The sequence below is a fragment of the Zonotrichia leucophrys genome, chromosome 9 (assembly GCF_028769735.1).
Source record: "Zonotrichia leucophrys gambelii isolate GWCS_2022_RI chromosome 9, RI_Zleu_2.0, whole genome shotgun sequence".
Taxonomy (NCBI): domain Eukaryota; kingdom Metazoa; phylum Chordata; class Aves; order Passeriformes; family Passerellidae; genus Zonotrichia; species Zonotrichia leucophrys.
In genome coordinates this window covers 4466726-4481041 of record NC_088179.1, presented here as the reverse complement: position 1 = coordinate 4481041, position 14316 = coordinate 4466726, and the positions used below count along the sequence as shown (strand labels likewise).

Here is a 14316-nt window from a genome sequence, read left to right as displayed (position 1 = left end):
GCTCAGCGCGCGCGGGCGACAGCGCCCCCTGGCGGCCGGAGGTTGCAACAGCACCCCCCTCACATTTATTCCCGCCAAAAATAACACATTTATTCCCAAAAATACTTTATTTATAATATAATCCAACATCTCCAAGATCCAAAAATACAGATATACATTTTTTTTTCTTTTAAACTTTACATTCCTTAATTTTTTGTTTTTTTTCGGGAATTGGGTGAAAGTCGGTACGGACCTCCAGTTTGGATGAGCTGCAGTAAAGCTGGGCCCCCCTCTTTGTGTGGGTTTTTTTTTTGGGGTAATGTTTAGTGGGGTATTCCTTTTGTAGGAAATATTTTAACACTGTACATTCAAAAGTCAGAAGGTTTCAATCTTTTAGTAAGCAAAAATGAAGGCTGCTGGTATTTCTGTCTACAAGGAGTTGTAAAAATTCTCTACAACCAGGTGTAAAAGGGCAGGAGATGCTCCTGAGCCCATCCAAGCCCTGAACTGGCATGTTCCCAGTGGGAGAGTTTATTGCTGGTATCAGATCTCAGATGCTTTACACATCACAGGTGTTAAAAAGAACAGAATGTTGTACCTCACACCATTCATCATTCCTAGCAAATTATCCTTCCTTTTGAAGGCTCTACCTTCCAGAGCTTGTTTTCCTTTTTGCTTAGATGGCTCAAGTAGAAAATGCTCTTCAAAGCCCCAAAAGTACTATTAAAAATGTATTTTGTTATCCTACCTGACCAGAATTTGAGCTGAGGGAAGTCAGCCTCACACTGGCTCACCCAGAGCTGCTCCCTTCCCTCATGGCACATTTCCAGCAAGATCTACAGAGTGAAATTTTGAGATTGTTTCCAATCAAATGCTTAATCCACAGCAATGCCAGTACTAACAAAGCTTAGGAAAATCAGGAAGAGAAATTGCCCTACAATACCATTGGGTGGGAGGGGAAAACAAACCCTGGTACAGCATCAGGGACTGGATTACAGGCTGGCTCATGAGGTATCACAAATTTGCTCTCATGAAGAGGCAGGAAGAAGAAGAGGGCTCACTGAACCCCAGGTTTGTGTGACTGCTGTTCCTCCTCATTCCATCCAGCACTCTGGCTTTAATTTCCCTGCCTGCTTTCCATGTGCTGCTCTGAGGCAGAAATGACAAATGTTTATCAAAAATGTGCATTTTCGTGCACAGAACTGTGGGAACTTCATCTCTCTGTGATACAATGCAGTAAAGACACCTGTAACATCACACTGGAAATAACATCACCCTGAAGACAGGGATTTTTGCCTAAAATCCATCCTTTTTTCCTGCCATAAATCAACATCCACTGAAAAGCTGCCTCACAATTGAGAAATTTCTTCTATGTCAGCAGCAGGCACAAAGTGCCACAGAGGGATGGAGAGGTGGCAGGAGCTGTGTTCTACTTTCCTTCATTGCAAAACATGAGTAAGAGGCTCAGTGTAACAGGAAAAGCCTTCTTTCTTTTGAAAACAGGTGCCAGAATCTGAGTAGAAGTGTTTTTAGTCTTCTGTGCTGTTTTTTTCAGCAAAAGAAAAGTTTATCTGGGAGTTTCTTGGTGCCTTTCCAGCAGCCTGTACCAAGAGCTCCTGCACACTGGGATGAAAAGCAGCACACAGCCCTGCACAGAGCTGCCACCAACACCCACTGGGGACCAGAGCCAGCAAAGTTCACGAGTTTGGGGCTTTTTTTTTTTTTCCTCCTTTCACCAGCAGGAAGGAAACATGGAATACCTTCCCCACCACATCTTTCACTGAAGGCAGGGAAGCCTCATGATGCAGGGGACAGATACAAAAGCAAGACTTATCTCTGCTCTTCCCTCAACTTCTGTATCTCAGAGGAAGGAAAACACAGATTTTTGCTTTCCAGCTCCTGATTTCCTCTCTCTCTTCTGCTGCAGCCACTGACACTGTGCTAATGCAAGGATTCACATTCATCATCTGAAAGGCAGCTAGAGAAGTCAAGAACATGCAAAATGTGGCCAATTAAAAAAAAAGACAAGAAGCTCTGTTAGAACATTCCTGATGGCCTTCTTCAACAGCAGAGCCACACCATCATGGGAACAAACAAATATCCTCATGGAGCCTTTCCCTAAAACCTGATTTCCTGATTTACCCATGTGCCACACAGGCAATCACAGCTAACAATTCAGGCCTTCATCTTATTTGGTGAATAAATCCAAACCTCTCTCTCTCTCTCTCTCCAAGAATACTGCAGGTTTCATCTTCACAGTGATGTACTTAAAGAATCTTCAGGGAAATGGAAACAGCCAGAAAAGGCAACACCCTCCCTCAGTATTATTGTGCAAGACTAACATAAATAAAATCTCCGTGGCAAAGGGATTTGGGACTCCCTCCCAAAGTCATTGTCTTAGGAAAGAACAGGAATTTCAACTGGCCACTGGATAATTAAATATCATACCAGAAAAAGATGGAGGATAGACTAACAAAAAAGAATCAAAGGTAATATTGCAACATGAATGAAGGAATATATTAAATTCTTCTTGCCTCGGCGCTGTATCCCCCTCTACTCCTTACTTCTTTTTCTTTCTTTCCTGAACACAACGAGGACAAAACCTGTAGGGGAAAAAAAAAAAAAAAAAAAAAGGCAGTAATTAGCTCCTGAAATTACAAGCACAGAGCCTGAGAACTGTTTTTAACATTTGTGCACAATTAAGCCTGTTTCTGACAGGTAATTTGTTAATTTGATTAAAACAATCCATTAAACAAGCCCACAATCCTTTCCAAGATAAGCATATAGTAAAACCCTGACAAGTCTTCAAAATTTGCCTCCAGAAGTGAAACAAAGAGGTACCTGGGTCTGTTTTAGGCACAGCCACAAGCAGTGACAATAGAGCAAACCTCAAATGAAACATGTCCCTGTTTACACAAGCCTCAGGTCAAAACCTGCTCTGTTTATCAGGCAGTTTTGCTCCCATCAGTACCTAAAACTTCTGTAGAAACAGATTTTAACAAGAAGGTTTGTCTTTTATCTTCTACTCTCAAATTAATCCCCAATCACAGTGGATGCAAACTGTCAGGGTCACAGCAGGGTTTTAATCCTTGTTGAGGCAAACTGCAGCCTGATAAAAACCCCAAAGCTGAATGCTGTCACACTCACCATTTCCCTTTTGGTTTGGTGGTCAGGTCCACACATGCAAAGTGGAACCACTCGATTGGGCACTGCAAAAGAGAAAGGAAAAACCCACAGAGGAGACTGTTAGTGGCTCACAAACATTGCCATCATTTGGTATGAGCTAAGTGAGCAAGGACTAAGCTAACTGAGCAAGGACCCCCTCCTTGGGCTGTACAGGGTTGGGAGGCAACAAACACCTGGAAATCAGTAATTTCTCAAGTGCTTACATCTGGGTTGTCACAGCCAATCATCTCTCCATAGGACACCTGGTGACACAGGCAGTAGGTGGGCTCGTTGGGATCCACTGGCATGTCCAGGACGTCTGAGGGATGCACTGACAGGATGGTGTCAGCAAACTCAGACCTGTGGGCAAGGACAGAGTCAGGACAAAACACTTCTCAACTGCAGACAGCACTGTGTTACAAGGGCCTGGCTCCCCACTGCCAGAGGGAAGGGTTAGATGGGATACTGGGAGGAAATTCTTCCCTGGGAGGGGAGGGAAGCCCTCCTGCTTTTCCAGGCAACCTGGGCCTCCCCATTGCTGAAATGCTCCTGGCCAGACTTGGAACAACCCAGGCTGGTGGATGGTGCCCCTGCCCACTGCAGGAGATGGAATGGGATGGTCTTTAAGGCCCCTCCAAACCCAAATCATTCTGGGATTTGATGTTTCCAAGATCCAAATCCTATTTGGGAAAATAAGTGTTGTACAGTATCTTCCCTAAACCACACTGAGCCTGTTTTAGAGTTTGCATTACATTACCACAATCCAGTAATTAAAATCACAAGGTAGGTTGGATCAAACACAGCATGACTGGAAAGAATTAAGAGAGGCATTTCATACAGATCACTCCTGGTTGTGTTTACAATAACCTGTTTGGGGTTTTTCCTCAACTTGTTTCAATACAGATTTTTTCTCCTTATCAGGCATGAGTGAACCCTCTTACCCTGACAGGGATGTGCTGACATGCCAGTAGCAGTCCATAGAAACTACTTTTAGTTTCCTGTCACCTGAAAATATCATTATAAACCAAGCCCCTACAATATAAATCCCATCTCAGAGAGGGGACAAGCTTTCCTCATTGCCTTTTAAAACCAAATCAGATTATTCAAGGCTACCTAGGACACAATCCTGTGAAAACAACCCCCCAAAATTCTCAAAAATTTCAAGAACAGCAGCATAACATCAGTTTCTGTCCTGATGGCCAAATGAATTTCTTTTACCATCAAGACCACAAGCAACTGTTAAAAATAGCCCTGTGACAAAAATCAAAGCTATTTTCTCCCAGCTTGCCAACAGCAACAGGAGACTGATCTTGTCCTTCCAGTCAGAGTGTTCCAAGCATGCTGAGCTTCCACATGCCAACCAAGGAGTTAATTAACAATGCTGGCCTGTCCTAAGCAGGACATTAATGAAATGGAGTAAGACCAGAACACTCTTAACACTGCTCACCATCTGGACATGACTCATAAACAGGGTAATATGAGCCTGTGGAAAATTCATCAAGTGTCACCCAGCCCAAGGCCCTGGAGTCGTGCCTTGCCCTGCCTTACCCTCCTTTGAGCTTCTTTTTCTTTGGTGTATCTTCTTCAGATGTTCTCCTGCCTCGACCACGAGAGCTTCTTTTGTCTTTCTGACTTCGTCCCTCTAGAAAGGAAAAACAACCCCATCACTTTATCTGAGTGGCAGAAACATCCCCAGCTGCTCTTTTGATGCATGAAATCCCTATTTAATATGCAACTGAGTAATCCTTATTATATATGTAATTGAATATGCTGCCTGAAATGCATTTTAAGCCACAAGTACACCAAATTAATAACAACTGAGCACCAAGCTCTTGTGTTTGTAGTTTTGGCAACAAAGCACTGCAGCATGTCATAAACAGCACCACACTTGATTAGACATGCAGTGGTTTTTTTCATCTCAGTGTATTTTTAAACATAGTTAATAGATTACTTAATAACTAACTTAACTTCTATCTCCACCTCCTTGCTCCTACCCCTTATTTCATTGTTCAAAGGCATAAAGCTGCGCTGCTGCTTTAATTTTAAATCTTCTTTTAATTCCTAATTTCTCCCAAAACTAAGACTGTTACAGCAGTGCAGTTTTGACACAGCACCCTCTTTAGAACCAGTAACAATCTCAGGATGAAACAGTGCCAGCAAATTTGATCCTAGCACCATATTTCTCTTCATCTCTTGCCCACTGTAAGAGCATTAAAAACAAACAGAACAACACATTTCTTTCCTTCCTCCACAAATAACAGCTTATTTTACATCTCAGCTTTCCTGCCTTGATACTGTGTGCTGGAAAAGGTTCCCAACTGTGTAAAATTCACCCACTTTTCAGGCTCCTGGATGCAGGGGTTTCAAAGTCGCTGCCTTCCAGTTTATCTTTGAGATCAGCTTCAAAGCGCGCCAGGTCTGCATCCAGCCGGCGGATGTGCTTATCCACCTGCCCCAAGAGGAAACCACAAACTGAACTGCACAGAAACACCCAAAAGCAGAAAAAATAGAGCCCCAGACAAAAACAGGAAGGGCTCAAACTCGGCTGTTATCAGCAGGAGCAGTGTGGTGGGGCAGAGCGAGGCAGGAAAGGGGTATGGGGTGGGGAAAGGGAAATGGCACACGCAGAGGGAATGAGGAGGAAAAGCAAAAGGATTCAGTCCCTCCACAAGCAGGCAGAAAGGAAGAAGGGAGGCAACAGAGACTCAAAGCAACTCAAACTAATGATTTTCAGAACAAAACAAGATGAGAGATACTAAAAAAATTGGTTTTGTCCCTGCAATTTTCAAAATTGAAAGGTAGTCCTCAAAATGTGTTGAGCTGAGCAGTTTGGGTTTTTCCCATGGTATCCACTGTCATGTGAAACAAAGTTTATTATTAAACACAGACAGAGGCTGGCTATCCTGAACATCAACTCAACACACACTAATTAAGCACCTGGTACTACCCTGGCTACAATAAAGTGACTTTCAGAACAGGGATTTCAAGGCACTCCCCCCATACTGACAGGCAATTTGTTAATTGTGCTGCTGCAATAGTTTGTCATTAAATGAGTTCATTAGTTATCCAGGGCATTGATATCCTGGGACATCACTCCCTTTTTTGCAGTGTTTGATGGCAGCCAAAAACCTACTGCAGCTGTAGCAAAACCCCAAACATCTCTGCAAGCTGGACAACAAACACTTAGTACAGTCAAAAGGATTCCCCTCACTCAAATTTCATCCAGGGGGTAAAACAAGTGGAGATGAGAATTATTCAATGGACAGAAGGGAAAAAAAAAAGAGGAAAGATGCATCTTAAGAAATAGGATGCATCTTAAGAAATGGGATTTTCTCCCAAGGTCTCTGAGGAAATTTTCATGTCCAATAAACCAAGGCAACAGAGCAGAATTCCTGCTGTTCCTCCACTGGCTTAAAAAAAAAAACCCCAATTTGCTTTCAACAGAGTGTGTCCCACATAAATTATCAGTGACAGAGAGCTGCTGGGAGGAGGGAGTGGGGCAAATTTGCTGGCATTATCACACAGCAGAGGAGTACTGCTGATAAAGCCACCTCCAAGGGGGATAAACTCACTAATTCTTCAGCAAAAGAGAAACCTGGCGCCAAAGGTGAAAGCTTTTTGGGGATGGCAACAGAGGGAAACATAAAAAAGGACTAACAATTTGTTTTGGTAGTAAATGTAGGTGAAAAAGAAGAAAAAGTGAGGGGGAGCTGACACTGTGAAGCATCTCCATGTGCAGCATTCCAAAGGATGCCCATTTTTCCATGGCTCACCATCTCATAGGTCTGCATGGCCAGCTGCACTTTGTCATCACTGTACTCCTTGCACTTGCTGTAGGCACTCTGGATCTTCCTCAGGTGCTCCACCCTCTCCTCAGGTACCATGTTCTTCACAGACTCAATGTAAGCTGCTGCCAGGCTGTCAATCTCTGCTTTCTTGTCTGGAAAAAAAGAAAAAAAAAATCAGGTATTTTTGCTTTTCTATTTTCATTTAGGAGACCCTTCCTGACAGCTGTTATGTTCCTCTCAATTCCTTAATGCATTTTCTTTTTTAAAAACAAAACCTGTTAAGTTAAAGGTGTTCACTGTTTGGCAGTTGTGGTGTGATTCTGCTTTCTTGAGTGTTCTACAGCTAATTCAGAAGTTAATTTACAGTTAATTCACAGTTAAGATCATGACCTGAACCCATGGGTTCACAAGTTTCAGAACATTTTACTAGTTGGGCCATCACTTACTGCTCTGATGGTTCAAAATTAAAATAATTAATGTGCAGACAGACACCAACAAAAGCTTCAAAAAGGAAGAAAAATCATCCTACAAGGCCCACAGGAATCTAGAACTTGTAAGATATGGAAACACTGGAAGGAAAGCCACTGAGTAGAGTGATCACAGAGCTACGAATTTGAACTGCAAACAAAATCAAGCCCTGCCATGTGAGCTGTGTCCTCACAGGAGAGAGGCAAACCCTGCAGAGCACTGAGCCTGAGAGAAGGAACAGCCACGGCCCCTAAAGCCCGGCCTCCAGGGGGCTCTCCCCGTCCTCCATGCCGGGCTCTGCCTGCAGGAACACCTGCACGTACCTTCCGTCCTCTGATCCAGCTCCCGCATCAGCTGGAAGTTCCTCTGCAGCTCGCACGGCAGATTCTCAATACCTACAATAAAAACGCTACTCAATTCTCTGGGCAACCTTGCCAATGAAAGATGTCCCTGCCCATGGCAGCGGCTGCAACGAGATGAGTTCTAAACCAAACCAATAAACCAAACCAAAGCCAGCCTGGGACTCACGCACCGTGAGCCGCCCGCTCACCTCAGCAGGCTTTGAGTGTTGGAACCACCCAGAACCCCGGCCCAGCCGAGGGGGAAGCGGGGCCGTGAGCAGAGCAAAGGGACGTGAGCGGGACCCCGAGCACAGGGAGGGGACGGGAACAGGATCCCAAGGGGAAGGAACGGGATCCCCAGCCCGCGGACCCCCACAGCCGCCATGGCTTCACTCCCACTCCCCAGCGCACACCGCTGACGTCGCTCGGCGCGGGCTGATGACGCAATCCCCGTGCCGCCCCCCCCACTCCCCCGCGCTGCCCATGGCGCAGTTTTAATTCCCGCGCTGCCGCCGCCGCCGCCCCCGCCCCGATCCCGCCGCCCCCGCCCCGTTCCCCGTCCCGGCCCCTCTGCCGCCCCCGCCCCGCGCTCACTGTCCAGGTAGTGCTCCAGGTACATGGCAGTCGCCATCTTGCGGCCCGCGCGCCGCTCCCCACCGCCCGCCGGGCCCGCATGACAAGGCCCGCGGCCTCATCCCGTATTCACGGCCCGCCCGCCTCCCATTGGCCGCTGCCGCCGGGGGCGCTGCATATTCATGAGGGGCGGGGCGGGCGGCGATTGGCGAGCGCGGCGGAAGGGGCGGGGCCGGGCGGGCGGCGATGGCGGCGCGGCGCGGGGCGCTGATCGCGCTGGAGGGCGTGGACCGCGCTGGGAAGAGCACGCAGGGCCGGCGGCTCGTGGAGGCCCTCAGGGAGGCGGGGCACCCCGCCGACCTGCTCCGCTTCCCGGGTACGCTGGTGAGGAGGGAACGGGCGGGGAACGGCCGGAGGATCTCCCGGCGCGCCCGAGCTCTGGGCGGGCCCGCGTTTGAACGGAGGGACCGCCCCTGCTCTGAGCGATAGAGCCCTCCCACCCTGGACGGACAGACCGACTGCCTCCCTCCGACAGACAAACCTCCGCGTGGATAGACTCGTCCCGGACAGACAGACGGACAGACTCTCATCCTGAATGGACTGAGCTCCGCTTCTCCAGCCTGTCACAGGCAGGTAGATCCAGCCCTTTATGGACTGACATTCTCCCACTGTGGCAAATAAACATCCCCCTCACTCTGGACAGACCTCCTGCCACTTCGGATGGACAGACAGACAGACTGATCTCAGCCTATCCATGACAGACAGACAGACCCTGCCGTGATCAAACCAGCCTCCCACGCGTGACAGACAGACCCCCGGACAGACAGACACCCCTGTGGGAAGAGCAGTTGGGGGCAGCCTTTGCATGTTCTGTGTTTCCTGCAGACAGAACGACGGAGATTGGGCAGCTGATCAGCTCCTACCTGGGCAGGGAGAAGAACCTGGAGGACCACACCATCCACCTGCTCTTCTCTGCCAACCGCTGGGAGCACGTGTAACGTGGTGTCTGCTCACTTGGGAAAGGAAAAGGGATGGGGTGGGGTCCCATGGGGTTTGAGCTGGCAGTGGGCACAGAAGTACAAGAATGTGATCCTGTTCAGACAGGGGAACAGGCTGGAAATGGGGTCTTAAGGACTCAGATTTAATCACAGAATGGTTTGGGTTGGAAAGGAACTTAAAGTCCATCCAGTTCCATGGGCAGGGACACCTTCCACTGTCCCAGGGTGCTCCCAGCCCTGTCCAACCTGGCCTTGCACCCTGCCAGGGATCCAGGGGCAGCCACAGCTGCTGTGGGCACCTGTGCCAGGGCCTCCCCACCCTCACAGGGAAAAATTTCTTCTCAATATCCCATCTAACCCTGCCCTTGTAATCTTAGATAGATCCCACAGTTTGGGCTTTTTTTGGAATCATTGATGCCATATTTCCAACTCCTGTGCTGTACTGGATTAAAACATTGGGCAGCTGAGACTGAACCAGTTCAGGCTGTGAATTTATTCTCTTTCCTGAAGGTGCCTTGCTTTGCCAGGCAGCCCCTGTGGGTGACAGGGCTTAAGGAATTGTGCCCAAATTTCCCCTGGAACCAAAGGCTGTGTTCAGCCATGACTGGCTGTCCTTGCTTTAGTCACAGAGTCTGTGTGTGGATGTGGGGAAATCACTGTTGGCTGTTGTTTTTACCTGGAAATACAGATTCCAAAATGTTCTCATTTGCTGGCTCTGCTCTGATGGCAGTGACAGTTAAGCAGAAGGCACACAAGTGAGCTCTAAGAAGAAGTGTCATGAATAAAGGTGGCAGAGCATGTCACAAAATCTGCTGTACCACCTGAAAAGGGAAGATAACTGAGCTGTCCATGTTAATATAATTAATTAGTGATCTTGCTTGGAATCCCTGGAGCTGCCTAGAGCAGTGCCCAGTGCTGGCACCCTGAGTTTGGGTGGCATGAGGGGGTATTTGGTGAGTGCCTGGTGGGGAATACAAACAGCTCTTCACCTGCATCATAGCTGGCCTCCCTTAAGGATGACATATTTGGAGTTTTAGACTAACTCCTTTAATTTCTGTCACCATAGAGGAGTGCAGCTCTGTTATTTTATCTCCCCCATGGTTCCAGGCCGATGATGAAGGAGAAGCTGCAGCAGGGCATCACGGTGGTGGTTGACAGATATGCCTTCTCTGGAGTGGCCTTCACCAGTGCCAAAGGGGTGAGTGACACCTGCAGCAGCCCCTGCCCCTCTCTTGCACCAGGCTGTTGGTGTGGATGGCCCAGGGGCCATTCCTCTGGGAGGTGAGGGGTGGAAGGGTCAGCTCAGATTTTAACATGGGCACACCCATCCCCAGAACAAGCAGAGAAACTCATTTGGTGACTTTTTGTAAGTCTGGACTGGAAGCTGACCTGTGTGGCTCTGGAGAATGATTCTGGAAGTTTATTAAAGACTTTCTGTTCTTGCTCAGGCTGCTGGCCCATCAGTTTGTGGAACAGAACCACATGCATTAGAAGGGAGCTGTGGAATTCAGCCTCCAGCAGGGCTGACATAAGCAGGCTGCTTGGGCCTACATCCAGCCAAGGGCTGAGTATCTTCAGGGATGTAGATCCATTCCTTTCTGGGCTCTTCTCTGCTCACCTTCAGAGTAAAAGTGATTTTCTTCACTTAGCCTGAATTTCCCACTTGTCCTTGCCATGGGCAGGGACACCCTCCACTATCCCAGGTTGCTCCAAGCTCTGTCCAACCTTGGACACTTCCAGGGATCCAGGGGCAGCCACAGCTTCCCTGGGCACCCTGAGGTGCCTGCCCACCCTCACAGGGAAGATTTTCTTCTCAATATCCCATCTAACCCTGCCCTTGTAATCTTAGCTCAGATCCCACAGTTTGGGGTTTTTTTGGAATCATTGGTGCCATATTTCCAACTCCAGTGCTGTAATGGATTAAAACATTGGGCAGCTGAGACTGAACCAGTTCAGCACACTCACAGGGAAGAATTTCTTCTCAAAATCTTGGAAATTCCCACTTGTGCCTTTTAGCTTTCAGAAAAGCCAGCTCTGTCAGCCTCCCTTGGAGCCATTCTGCACAGACACTTGTCCCACTCCCTCAGAAGTGTCCTGTTCCTGCTGAGCAGCCACCAGTCCTCTTCTAGGAGTGGCCACAGAAGCTCCAGCCATGCCTGCAGCACCAGCTGTGACCTGCATTCATTCCTGCCCAAGCTTTTCCTGCTTCTTGGAAGGATTGAGAAGATCCTGGGCCTCCAAGCCCTACAACCTTCACCAGCATCTTCTCCCACCCTCCTGCTTTCCTGGACATTGAGACAGATCCATTGAAGCATTTAGGTGCTAATTAGGTGGCTGCAAAAGCCCCAAATTAAGAGCCAGGATGTGTAACACAAGCTGATCACCCCAAAATAATGATCCCAAATCCACATGGGCACAGCAAGGAATGCTCTGCTGCTTTCTTGTGGGGGAAAAAGGGTGTCTTAAAGTGTCTGCATTTCTTTGGATGTAGCTGGTGACGTGCAGGGCTCAGCCATGTGGATGCCACCCTTGGGAACAGGGATGGCATCCTTTGCTGCTGGAATGGGCCTCCTCTGCTTTTTAAAAAATGGAGTTTGGCATGTTTTCCACTCAGAAAGCATTCCCAGGAGAAGGGGAGATGTTGATGCCCATACCTAACACAAAAGTCTGCTGGCTGCCAGAACTCACACCCAAAATGTTGTGGCACTTTCAGCTCCTCTTATCCGCTCATGGCATTGAAAAACCCACTGCACATAAATCCCAAAAATACCCAGATTACCAGGATACAGAACATCTGGGGGAAAACTGGAGGGCCAGATGTGCCAGCTCTCTTAGAGGGATTTAAGATGTGGATGAGCAGTAAGCGGACTCTGTAGTGTCATCATCATCATGGATTCATTCATGGATGCCCTGGTGAAACTCTTCAAACCTGTCAGCAAAATGCAAAAACTGGCAAACTGCATCTGTTGTGTCTGGGCTGAAATTCCTGAGGAGGTGAGTATTGGGAAGGAGCCTCCATGGGCTCAGAGAGATCTGCATTGCAGCTGTGTGGTGTTTGTGTTTGGGAGCAGCTTTCTTCTGGACTCAGCAAGTTTTTTGGAGTGGTAAAGGCTGTGTGGAGGCTCAGAATGTGCCTTGGTGGAGCTCAGATGGGATCTGCAGCAGAGGCATGAAAAGCTTTCACTCTCTGAACACCTGACAAAACCTGCTCACCCTCAGATGAGCAGGGCTGAATTCCCACATGGCCAGCTGGGCTATCACCCATCAGTTCATGGCCTGTGCTGAGTTTTGGGTTGCAGTTTGTGCCATCCTGGGCTGTTCCTTCCCCACCTCACTCCCCAGCCAACCTGCTGCTGTCCTGTCTCTGTGTCTCACCTCACACTCTCTTGTCCTTGCTTGGGGCAGAACTTTGGCCTGGACTGGTGCAAGCAGCCTGATGTTGGGCTCCCAAAGCCAGACCTGATCCTGTTCCTCCAGTTAAACCCAGAAGCAGCAGCAGAACGAGGCAACTTTGGACAGGAACGTTACGAGACCAGCTCCTTCCAAGAGAAAGTTCTTCAGTGCTTCTATTGCCTCATGGAGGACAAGAGCCTCAACTGGAAGGTGAGAATTAACTCTAATGGGTTTGTAATGGATTGAGGGTCTCTAGTGAGAGCTCCCAGATTTTGCCTGTCACATCTCTGTGATGCCCTCCCCACTTTGCTCAGTGGGACACGTTGGGGACCAGCCAAGGGCACTGTGAGATGTGGCAGAGAGGGCAATTCCCTGTTCCAGGAGACCTGGGATGAATCCCCAGCTTACCTGCTTCTGTCACACACCCCAGCCACTGCCACCAAAAAACATCCAGCAGCAGTTCTTTCTGTTTATCTTCACCCACCCTCACTTCTACTTCTTAAATGTCTATTCCTACCTATTTTGATTTCTCCAGAAACTGCAGAGAGGAGGTGTAATTAGCTCATTTCACTACTCAGGAAGAATAACATTGAATAATGGGGGGTAAGCAGATGTTAACAGCAAGGTTTTTCTGATTTCTGTGTTCTCTGTTATCTGTCCTGTATTTTTGTTGTCTTGGAAACAGACAGTGGATGCTTCAAAGAGCATTGAAGATTTGCACAGAGAAATCAAGTCCATTGCAAAGGAAACTATGCAGGAGGTTCAGAATAAACCTTTGGGAGAACTCTGGAAATGAAACTTCACCCAGGTCTAAAAGAATAAAGGAAAGGCCACTTTTTGTGGAAAGGTCACTTTTTGTATCTTCTGCACTTGGATGACTGTGACATGCCAGCAGCAAAGATCCTGTGTGTTCTTTTGGGTCCAACATGCTGCTGATGTCCTTTTTATTTTCTGCTCCTCCCTTCCAGCCTGCAGAGTCCCTTCTGCATTTTTTAAATGAGCATGCTATGAGTGTGTATCAAAGTCCTTGTCAAAACCTCCCTGTTCCAGCTCCAGTCCTGGAGTGCAGATGGGGGTGTGGAGCCCAGGCCATCCCTGGACACAGACAGTTCCCATTTTTAGGGAAATGCTACGTTTCTGATCATTCATCCTCTCTAGAAATGCAATCCCCCCATGCTCAAACAGGTTTGTAGGATTTGCTAATAAATTACTCTTTTAAGCATTTGGCTCAGGGCATTTTTTTCAGTATGATCATTTTTCTTCTAGAAGGATACATGGGAGGTGAAAGTGCTGCAGTTCAGGCACTAAACCAAAGGAAAACTGTTTGCTAGAGCTGTGGGAAAAAAAGGGAGAGGTGAATTCAAGCCTTCTCCCCAGCTGTGAGCAGGTAAGAACCTGAAATAAATGGATGTGCTCATAGCAAGGCCAGTCTGGAGGACAAGTGGCACATAAATTATTTTAGATTGGCCAAGATGAGAGTAACAGTCACTGGTGGTTCCTGCACACACCCCAGTGCAGTTTGAAAGCAGACCAGCTGTGAATCACCTACATCAAACTGGAATATGAATAATTTCCAAAGGACACAGGGATGGGTATGGATGGGACAGCAGG

At 47.8% G+C, this 14316-nt stretch overlaps 2 protein-coding genes across 4 annotated transcripts; one reads left to right on the top strand and one right to left on the bottom strand.

Moving 5' to 3' along the window:
• Window positions 1-87: 87 nt before the first annotated feature.
• On the bottom strand, window positions 88-8470 carry ING5 (inhibitor of growth family member 5). 3 transcript variants are annotated; one of them, XM_064720864.1, is made up of 8 exons: window positions 7951-8158; window positions 7724-7795; window positions 6918-7084; window positions 5482-5593; window positions 4693-4786; window positions 3369-3504; window positions 3127-3188; window positions 88-2582 (listed from the first exon to the last, which is right to left on the bottom strand). In XM_064720864.1, the coding sequence occupies exons 2-8, from the start codon at window positions 7749-7751 to the stop codon at window positions 2540-2542; spliced, it is 642 nt and encodes a 213-aa protein (XP_064576934.1). In that variant the 5' UTR covers window positions 7752-7795; window positions 7951-8158; the 3' UTR covers window positions 88-2539. The 3 variants fall into 3 exon arrangements, with proteins under 3 accessions (XP_064576934.1, XP_064576933.1, XP_064576935.1); XM_064720863.1 differs by lacking the exon at window positions 7951-8158 and adding an exon at window positions 8336-8470 and having other exon boundaries at window positions 294-2582; XM_064720865.1 differs by having other exon boundaries at window positions 2413-2582; window positions 8155-8180.
• A 63-nt stretch (window positions 8471-8533) lies between these two features.
• DTYMK (deoxythymidylate kinase) lies at window positions 8534-13929 on the top strand. Its single transcript, XM_064720866.1, has 5 exons — window positions 8534-8690; window positions 9200-9308; window positions 10420-10510; window positions 12718-12915; window positions 13391-13929. The coding sequence occupies exons 1-5, from the start codon at window positions 8561-8563 to the stop codon at window positions 13499-13501; spliced, it is 639 nt and encodes a 212-aa protein (XP_064576936.1). The 5' UTR covers window positions 8534-8560; the 3' UTR covers window positions 13502-13929.
• Window positions 13930-14316: the final 387 nt, after the last annotated feature.

Excerpts from the sequence above, each read along its gene's own strand:
- DTYMK (XM_064720866.1), top strand. The coding sequence starts at position 8,561 with ATGGCGGCGCGGCGCGGGGCGCTGATCGCGCTGGAGGGCGTGGACCGC. Across the intron at positions 8,691-9,199 it reads CGACCTGCTCCGCTTCCCGG|ACAGAACGACGGAGATTGGG; the intron begins GTACGCTGGTGA and ends TGTTTCCTGCAG. Across the intron at positions 9,309-10,419 it reads GCCAACCGCTGGGAGCACGT|GCCGATGATGAAGGAGAAGC; the intron begins GTAACGTGGTGT and ends CCATGGTTCCAG.
- ING5 (XM_064720863.1), bottom strand. The coding sequence starts at position 8,372 with ATGGCGACTGCCATGTACCTGGAGCACTACCTGGACA. Across the intron at positions 3,505-4,692 it reads AAAAAGAAGCTCAAAGGAGG|GTCTGAGTTTGCTGACACCA; the intron begins GTAAGGCAGGGC and ends CCTTGCCCACAG. Across the intron at positions 2,583-3,126 it reads ACCAAACCAAAAGGGAAATG|GTTTTGTCCTCGTTGTGTTC; the intron begins GTGAGTGTGACA and ends TTTCCCCTACAG.